Source organism: Teleopsis dalmanni, chromosome 2 (assembly GCF_002237135.1).
Source record: "Teleopsis dalmanni isolate 2A chromosome 2, ASM223713v2, whole genome shotgun sequence".
NCBI classification, from domain to species: Eukaryota; Metazoa; Arthropoda; class Insecta; order Diptera; family Diopsidae; genus Teleopsis; species Teleopsis dalmanni.
In genome coordinates, this window is record NC_051847.1 from 217,413,723 (window position 1) to 217,424,486 (window position 10,764).

The 10,764-nt window shown below is 29.4% G+C and overlaps 1 protein-coding gene across 1 annotated transcript in view; it reads left to right on the plus strand.

Moving 5' to 3' along the window:
* The window catches only part of LOC119676742 (hemicentin-1), a 437,106-nt gene extending 429,240 nt beyond the window's left edge, over positions 1-7,866 (plus strand). Inside the window, exon 14 of the mRNA XM_038087998.1 lies at positions 7,700-7,866. Coding sequence (XP_037943926.1) covers positions 7,700-7,764 — 65 coding nt within the window. The 3' untranslated portion in view covers positions 7,765-7,866. The remainder of the gene's footprint in view (positions 1-7,699) is intronic.
* The last annotated feature ends 2,898 nt before the right edge of the window (positions 7,867-10,764 follow it).

Consider the following 10,764-nt stretch of genomic DNA (forward strand, 5'->3'; position numbering starts at 1 on the left):
TAGCTAATAGCTTCCCGAATAGGCCACCTTTGTGACACAATTCTAACAAGATATTGATAGCTGAAAATTAGACCTACTAACAGTTTGCGAAACTTTTACTTTTAGTCTTTTACTTTATCTTCTAGTTTTGATTGATTGAACAAAAGTTTTATCTTATTCTGATTGGAACAATAATTACAACTATGAGACAACAATTATAATTATTGAAACAATAATTGCAATGTTCTCAAATTCAGCAGCATGTAAAATATTAGATGTAAATTGTTCTTTCTACTTAAAAATAAAGAGACATAAAATAAAGTAAATTTTATGTAATGAATGAAGTTTTTCACAGTGTGTGACTGTTCACCTTGGCACTGGGTCACGAAGACAATACTGGAGTAACAAATCTCCATCAATTCGTCGGTGATGAGGGGAACTTTCCGGCAAGCAAAATATCTTTCTTTAGGAAATCTTTATTGTGAAGAAGAACAATTCAGATCCTCGTGTTTTGCTTCATAAGTAGCATCTGTTCCTAGTAACATCACTTTATATTCAACTTTTTTAATTTTTCAACTACTTCATTAACGCCAAACAGCAATGACGTTAGTTAATCAATTAAAAAGATACTTGAAAAAATTTTACACAGAATTTTCCATATTTTTCTATGATTTTTTATATATTCCCCATACTACTGTCGCACTTAAAATTAACTGCAGTCACTTACGAATTAATTTTTATTAAATTTTATGTGAATTCATAATGCTAAATTGTTATTAAGAGCAACTTCTGCACAAAAAGCAACAAAAACCATATGTTAATGGCATAATGAAACGAAAAAGTCCTCTTGGCTACGATAGAACAGCACTCGTTGTCAAAAGCAGAAATTATCCTGCGGAAGTGTTTTCGCTAACATGTCTACGGTATTACCAACCCATGGACCAAAACATACAAAAACAAAATTTGAAAAATGCATATAAAAAAACATCAATTGTTTGCCGCGTTGAGATACTGCAGTGCATTTTGAATGCACAATACGAAAATTGCCCATTTGCCTTGTTATGAGTGCATCCCGACAGATACTGACAATTAAAAGTTAAATGCAAACAAAACGATATAATATAAAAAAAATTATCTATAATAAAAATATGGCAATATATGAAATGTGAACATGCATAATAATAAAAAAATTTATGTATAACAGCCACAAATTTATTATACAAGCACTTAATTGACATGAACACAGAAAAAACACGAAGCCTTAAAATAAAATATATTGCAGTCTTTGTTGAAAAAATTCATATTAAATGTGAACAAATTTGCAATTATGTGTTTATACCTAAAAACTAAAAAATGCATCAGATAAAAAAACAATCAGAATTTTACTGCCCATTTCCTATAGACGTAGGTATACTGAAGTTATGATACAGTAAGGGAGGTACAGCATAAGCAACTTTATTAACAGAATATTCATTAAAAGAAACTGCAATGTTCATAATTAAATGGAGTATTTTAGTTAATTGGATCAGGTACTAACAGAGCTTTTCTTCTATGCAAGTACCGTATAAATACAGTTTTATTATGACCAATGTGGAGATTTTACATGAGAAGCAATTATTTTCAAATCAACCTACAAGTTTTATAAAGAAGATTATTGTTTAAAAATCTATTTTTAAATTCTGGACCAAAAAACTATTGAAAGAAAGTATGGAGCTAAAATATAGGATAAACATAGCACTAATCCTTCGGATCCCACAATAAGATTTGATATGTGCAGCCTATTGTACAGTCTTGCTAAACATAAAATAACAACAAAAACAGGAACCGATAGGCAGATGAACCAAACCTGCCTCAAATCAAGATCATATGCAACAAAAAATATAGACAATTTTTTTAAATCTAGTGACGTCCAACCGTACAGCTAATTGTTAACTAGATATGCACATAGCTAGATTTCGTTCCACTGGAAGGGAATTCTGTAGTAGCCACAGAATAACGGTACAGAAAACAAGACAAAACATTTATTATATCACTCTCTCTCTCTCTAGACAAAAGCTCAATTCCTTGAAGATTCGTACTTTATATGATTAGCATAGCTTGTTAGGGTCGATTCAATAAAGCTTACTAGTGTTTTACTAAAAGTGGTTCAGTTAAGTCCATCAAAGGTATTACAACAAACATCGAAATTGTATATGATGCTAAACTTATTTTTTTTGGTGGATAATATTCTTTCAAATTTTCCTAAGAAGATATCAGACCAGTACCTTTATTTGATAAAGTTAAGTGAGATATTTACCTGACATTGTTCCTCAATAATAATTAAGACTTAACCCAGCAACAAATCATCAACCCGTCATGCTCCTCCATGCTTCACTACTCCGACCTACAATTTCCTCTTGTAAAGATTGTTGTCATTTTATTTTGTTAAGAAAACGGGCCAAGTTCCCGATGGTAACTATTAGTCCATTTCTCTGAGTTCCTTCTTTCCAATCACTACTTTATGAGGCCAGGATAAAGCTGGACATTTGCCAATTAGATAAACCATTACCACTATATCTCAACAACTGTCTTTGTATTCAACTGATTGAAAGATACCTTACTTGAGTGAGTGACAGTAGTAGCTATAATATTCTGTGGTGACTTCGTAAAAGATTCTCGAAAACCATAGCCTTCATTTTCACATTTTCCATTGTACATATATAAAAATTTTTATAATATTATTTACTTTAAATTTACATTGAAAATTTCTACAATAGTAGATATTTTAATTATATTAATTAATTGGAGCTTAAATGAAACACCAAATTGAAATTCTGCATTAAGAGTTAAAAAACAATTCAAAGGATATTCTTGGTATTGACTTACATTTCCTTTAAATGAAACAAAAGTCACTGGCACTATTTTTCCAACAATATTTACTCATGCATTTCCATGTTCCTTAATTATGTATGAGGACGAGATGCAAAAACTTTGTGCGTTGTAAAAAGCAAAACAATCTTAGAAACTTACTGTGTCGTAACAAGTATCTCGCAACCCAAGACCTGTGCTCATTTATCTTTGTTTATAATCTTAACAAGTCAACGTAAACAACAAGCAAAAAAATACTGAATAAACATTTTTCCACACCTCTGCGCTGTATCAGCTTCATTAGCTATTTTCCTCCAATTTAATTGGTACGAATGTTTGTCTACACAACAAATATGAGTTTATGTACTTTTAAGTTCCTCAGTACGTTTTCCTGAAGCAAGGTTTCTGAGAATAGTGACTTACAGGGTGTGTATTAATAGCTTATGTTTTGTACAAAATAAAGATAAATTTAAGAAAAGCTAATCGGAGGAATTAGAACCTAAAAATTTTAAAACTTATGCAGACAAGACAGATAAATGTTTAGTGGAATCTCCAGGTATCGCCGTTCTTAAACCTCATCTAGAGATTTGTTTGAATTCGGATCTGATCAGATTTGATGTGATGAAATCTAAATTAAGGTACTGAACCGTTTCCTCAAAATCGCGGAATCTCTATGTCTTGGAATCTTCAAGCGTTTATCATTAGCTGCAGCTTTAAAAATTACGTGTGTAGAGATTTATTTGAGTTCAAATCTGATTAGATTTAATATGAGAAGTAGATATGTCTGAGGAAAAAGGAAAGTTGTATATTAAAGAAAATGAAATAAGTCCCTATGAAGGTATTGAATCCCGATTCCTGAAATTTATAGAACATGAACAAACAAGATGGGCAAATATTTCAATCCGTATTTTATAGAATCCTTGTGTTGGTAATATTTAATTTTATGTTTGAAAGTTTGAAGCTTAAGAGTAACGCCTCTAGAAACTTGTCTGAGTACAAGTGTTCTTAGGTTTGATTATGGATGCAGATATGTATGAGAAGACTTTTTTTTTTCTTTATGTTTTAAAGAGAATTAAATAAGTCCTTATGTATATACTAGAATTATTCCTTAAAAAAATCATATTTTTTCTCAGAATGCTAAAGTGATTCTCCGCAAACTTCTTAAATAATCTCGCCCTGTATTTTTAATATGGTGTTCATTTATAAGAAAAACAAAACTATAGGCAGGTGCGAGACAAAGCCATGGAAAACCTTTTTATGTTCGTGTCATGTCATTTTACATAAGTATCTATGTGTTTTATATAGCATTAAATACTGTTGTACTTTTAAGAAAAGTCAAATATAAAAGCAACTTCCAGCATCTCCGTCGGGTTACTTAACGCACACACATTTATTGTTATTAAGGTTAATGTGCACTTGCAGACAATCCTAATTAGGCAAATTTGTGACATGCCAAGTAGCATTAGTAAAGTTAGTTTTCCTAGAATGCAAGGTATTAAAGCAGGCAGGTCTTAATTATTAGAACTACAAAAAGAAAAAGCAAATATTTTGATAATAAAGTTTATAGAAGAATTAATTTCTAGCAAACATTAATAAAATGCAAAATTGTGTCAACGCTTTATTCATAGTTCTAATAAATATAAATATTAATAATAATGTCAAGATCCACAAGATCTTTTAGGAATTAATAATTAAAATTAATAAGAAAAAACTCTAAACTGTGACTTCTAACACCCATTTTTGGTTTAATAAATTCAAGAAAGGATTAGGCATTTTATTTTTTGTCTGATGTCTTGTTTAATAAATAACATATCAACTGATTATTGCACTAATAGACATATTGAAGAAGACACCCCGGAGTAAAAGTTATATCCTATAGGATGCACTTGAAAACGCTCGTTCAAAATACCCACATGAAGACTGTCTATGAATTACAGTTCCCAAAAGATTTTTTGTTGGACCATGAAAGTCTTAACTTTATATTATTTGCTTTGTCTTTGTTAGATTCCTTGTCAGATTTGACATATCTGATTCGATTATGTTATAACCACAAAAATTTTGTTGTAGTTAATGGCTTTTGGTGTACTCACATAACAAAAACAAGGGAGAAATTCCACATACCTGACAAGTCACACAGATTAAGGCAGGAATGCATCATAGATGCGTGAAAATATTTGTGTTTTTAATGCAAGAAACTTGGCTTAATCACGTCACCAATAAAAAAGAGGATATAGTTTTGAGACTCAAACTCTTCCAAAAGCATTTAAGCATATTGTGCATTGGATGTAATTGTTCTTTTTTAATCAAATTTTTTTTTTATATTAAACTTTTATTGCATATTAACAACACCTTCTTATGTTAGTTTCTACATAAACTGCCATCTGAGTCGTAGAGAAATAAAATACCAAGAAGATCGACGAAGCAAGATTGACACTTTTATTTGATGAGATTACGAGGATATCAGCTATTAAAACCTACTGATTAGCGTTTATAACCTGCAGTCGATCTTAGGATATATTATTACAGCTTAGCTTAAATGAATTTTTTGGAAGATTAAAGTTAACTAAATTCTATGTCCAATTGTGTAGTCCTGGAAATCGAAGTGGACTCCTTTCAAAAAATGGAAGCAACTTCATCAGATGTTTTATAATGACACAGCTAAGTTAAAGTTATCTTTGGTGAACCGGCAAGAAACAAGTGACCAGGAAAAGTGACCAGGACACTACATTTTGCTAACATTGAACTAATAGATTTTAATTTTTTCAATAACATCTTATTTTAACTGATAAAAGAAATTTAGTTCAACACTAAAAATCCATATACTCGTATTATTATTCTGAGTACTTATTCATATTAATAATGCCATAAATTTTGATATTTAAAAGTACATGTTTGATGCAACCTTAAAGCAAAATTTTATTTTCTCTTATGCGATATCATTTTAAAACTTTATATTATTTAGCATATCATTGTCTCATGCAATATTTTAAAAACTGACTTTCCTAATAAAACATTTTCGCTATGCATCAACCACATCAACCAACCCCATCTAGACAATCTTCCAGCATTGTTTATTGTTGTTTATTGTTCCACATTTCCTGGCTACAACATAATTTTTGGGTGCTTTCCACATTCAATTGTGACACTCGATACCGCCTAACGCATAAAGTTTTCCTATTAAAAATCGCCGAACTCTTTCCTGTACCGTCGCACAAACGCTCAACATTTGCGTTGCAGCAGAACATGTCGCAAGCGTCAAGTGGCAAGTGGTAAGACGCATATCGTCGTATGTCACTGCATTGTGTGATAATCTTTATTGCTGCAAGACGCCGCACAAATGCGTCATAAAAAGCAATAACAATAAAAATGCGTTAAGAAAAATAAAAGCGTAAACAAGAAACGAGGGTCTTGGGATTGTTTGGGTTGTTTGGGTTGACTTGGTGGTGACATTTCTTTTACGGGTTGTACCCGAAACACTGGGTTAAGTGATATGTATATAACCCCACCATTCTCATGCAAACAGTTATATTAAAGCATAAATTATTTATGCCAAGGGAATCAACTCCAAAAGCTGCATGCAAAATAAAAACAATATTAGAGAGCATGTATGAGTATTAAAAATAAAATAATAATAGAAAATTTGATGTATTGCGGAAGGAAAAGTTGTAAATGAGGGGGAAAAAAACTTCAGTGTAGGAAATAAAAATATTATATTTGATATTTGTGCAGTTTTTTATGCAGAACGATGATGTGCGTAGAGGTTAAGATTCAAATCTGAATAATTTTTTCATGGTACAAGTATATGAGGAACTAAAATCAAATTGATAAAAATATTGCTATCACACAATGAAGACTAAATATTAAGAACATATAAGTTTTCAATCTCTAAAAAAAAGCGTGCTTAACTATTAATTTATGCAGTTTAAAAAAATCAGCTCACATAAAGCAATAATACATATTATTAAATTTTTATAATAAACCCACAGATAAAATAAAAATAAAAACATAATAATTTGCAGTAAAAAGAAGTATAGGACGCAATAGAAACGAGTAGAAAGTTGATGAACAATGTAGTGAACGTTTAAAAAATGAGCGAATTGATGTAGCAACAAATAAAATACCAGAGCAATGTGTTGTTCACATTAACGCAAGCCATGTTTAAGCAGTTAATACAGTTGAGATAAATTAACCACAGCATATGTTTAATATATTTCAGTTAATATATTTTATTTCTTTTGTTTGGTAAATGAATATTTATAATCCAATATAATATTAATTTTAATTTCACTGTTAAAGTGTATTAAATTTATTTAATGCTCACGTCTGCAGCTCCATGGTTGCACTATACCATAGTCGAAAATATTTTTTGTATAAATTTATGAAGATGTTAGACCCAAAAATATTTATGAAGTATAAGGTGAAGTGAAGTATCCAAGGCAATGCTTAATAAACTATGGATTAATTTTCAATTTATATGTCTAGATATGTATATATTTTAACTCTTTTAAATACTATTTCATTATTTTTTAATAATTAATTTATTTCTAAATATTTGTAATAAGTTTTTTATTTAAATTTTAATGCTTGTGCTTTGTTTGTTTTATCACAAAAATAAGTTCAATTTATATTTCTTTGTGAAATTATTTTATTTATTGTAAACTAAGCCATTACAAATTTATTGAAAACATAACTTAGACTAATTAATGAATTTACTAATTAAAACATTTTCTTCTTTTCCATTAATTTTCTCTTTCGCTCTTTGTGTCTGTCTCCTGCACTCAATCCTCACACCAAACTGAAACTAACTATACTTAATCCTCACACAACATTTTTTGTATGATTTTCTTTTATGCAACAAAAGTATATATTGCAGACCCCGATCTAATACTACCACGCGGCGAATTGGAATTCACCACACTGGATCCGACGCTTAAGTAATATGAATGTACATTACGCGAGCAGCAAGAGTTGTAAGAATAAAATTCAAAACTTAAACTTAAGTGAATTAAATATTAGTAACTTTTTTATAAGTACAATAAATAAAAAAAAGAAAAAATTAATTAGTTAAGTAATTTAATTTATAAATTAAAATAATATAATAAAATTTACAAAACAAAAAAAAACTTAATATAGTAAAAATATATGTATAATATTATATGTAAAATGTTAAGCAGAAAACTAATTATAATTAATGTTAACAGCAGTAAAAATGTTTCACTAAAGAATAGTTATTAAAATTAAGTATATAAGTATTAATCATATACGATTATATATATATGTATGAATTAGAATTTACAACTCTAAAATTCTGTATTCACTTTTTCCGCTTCAATTTTTATTGCCGCTACTGTAATTAAAACGCCTGAAATGTATAAATATTTTATTAAAAATCAGTTAAATTTTTCTTAAACTTAAAAAGTCTGCCTATAATGAAATATATATATAGTATATAGAGTTGTACATATATAATTTTAATTATACACTTACTTTGTTAGAGACGAACTTAGTTTTAAACTAAAGTTTTTATGCGCTAGCATTTTATTGTTAATTATATAGTTAAATACTTAAACAAATTATTTGTAAATATATTTTCACTCAAACTACTTTACAGTACTTTACAATATTAAACAAATCAAATCTTTTTTAAAACAACAACAAAAATCAAAAGTAGTTTAAATATACTAAAAAATAAGTTGTAAATAAATAAAGTTTTTGTATGAAGTAAACAAAAAACAAAAAACAACAAACAACAAACAATAAAATTAAAACCAAAAAACCATAAAACAATAATAAAATATTTAAAACTTATCTTTACATTTCAAATGAAATATAAAACCAAAAAAATAAAAGATATTCAAAACTAAAACGAATTGTTGAGGGATTCACCAAACAATACGGCAAACCATTTCAATGTGAGAGAATAGAACGTTGTTTAAAATATATAAATACATAAATCCTTAAATAAATAAAATAAAATAATATATATATAATATGTATTTTTGAGATTTCAACAAAATACATTCTATGTACTGTATGTAAAATTTAGTCTAAATACAAATATACATAAAATGAATCTGTAATGAATCTATAATGTGTAAGTCATAAAAGGAATTCAAGATAAATAGATGATAACAATACAATAAGCCAAGAAACTAAGAAACCAAGAAACCAAATAATGAAAAATCGTTCAACTAAAACACTAAACGCATTAACCAAAACTGATTAATTTAAGTTTCTATATAGTCATCAATCATCCGATCGGAAACGTCATTCATTGAATTCGTACTAAGAAGCTAATAATTTGAAAAATGATGAGTGTGTTATTTCATAATTACTAATTATATAGTACATAATATATAAGCTAAACTAAATTTAACAAAACAACTCGATTTAATATAAAGGATATTAAAAGGATTGTAAACTCAATTGAATTTTACTTAAGTTGTTGTCTTAGCTTTTGGAAGCTCAAAGCTGCAATGGCGGTTAAATACAAAATTCAAAAATATTTAACATTATAAAAAATTTAATATTAAGAAACTAATAAATTGAATTTAAAAGGATAATGTGAACATGACTTTCCTTAATGTTTATTATTGGTATGAAATAGTGAGGACATTATTACAGTATTAGATCACATTACACCGAACCTATTTATAGAGCACTGTTATAATGTTTACTATATTTCCGACGATTTAACTGCCCGTCATTTGTATTTCACCGATATGCAAAAATAAATCAGTCTACAGTCAGGGTTTCACCGAAGGACTCACTAATATTTCTTCTTACCTCAAAAAATCGTAAGTATACAGTCAGAGTGTGTCTCACAACTTCGATCTCTTCTGTGCATGTAGAACCGTAGAAAACTTTTTCAAATTAAAGGCGATGAAGGTACTGAATGTGAAGCAGCTTTACCCACTAATTATGTGTATAAGGTGGAAGTCTACATCGGAATGTGTTAATTCACTGACATATTAAGATTCAGAATTAAGATCAGAACGTGTATCCATCAACTCCGCATTAAGTTATTCCCCCTGTGTTGGCATTCTGTAAGGAGTGCTTAATTTCTCTTGATGTAGTCTGTCAGCATCCCCGAGCTATTTTCTGTTGTAACTCCAGCAAATAGATTGGAGACAACGAGGCTATTAAGGAGGTAGTGTCAGTTGACATAGTTCGGAACCATCTGCTATTCGCAATGCATTGAAGCGGTAAGATGAACACGTACCTAACAAGTATGACGGCATAATCATCAACTTACAGCATTATTGAGTATGTAATTTTGACTACCAGTTTGTATATGTGGATGTGTATTTTCCCTGTGTAGATCATGATTCTAGACAGAGCATTTTTTTGCTGCGGCAGCTTTACCATTGACTATATGGTCCCACTTTATGGTCCTTTAAGAAAAGTATTATTTTTTTTTTTTGACAGTAAGTGGAAGCATCGAAAGCCACCGTGTGCGACTTGAACCCACTAAACCACCTCTTAGGAATGAATGGAGAAGATTTCCACAGCATTTTGAAAACTTCATTCCAGTAATCAGGGGAGAGAGAAGAAAAAATAGACTTAGTACCTAGCGAACTAGTTTTATCTAAGCCAGAAAGCAAGGGCGTATTGTATTGTAAAAGTGTTCTATATGTTATATCAATAATATATACACAATATATCTATAATATTCTCCAACCAACTCAAACATGGTATTGAATATGTTGTGCATCTTTTGCATTGGGATAAATATGTTATGTATACTTTTCTTTCGAGTACTGATAAGAACTGCTTCTTCCGTTTTGCCAGTGAAATAGAATGTACATTGTTTTTAGCCACAACTACTAGCACAAAGTCATCCGCATATGCTACATTATTGGTTGAGATGTTTTTCGTTTCTTAACCACGCGGAAGTTATTTACAAATATATAATATATATGTATATCTATTAGTCCC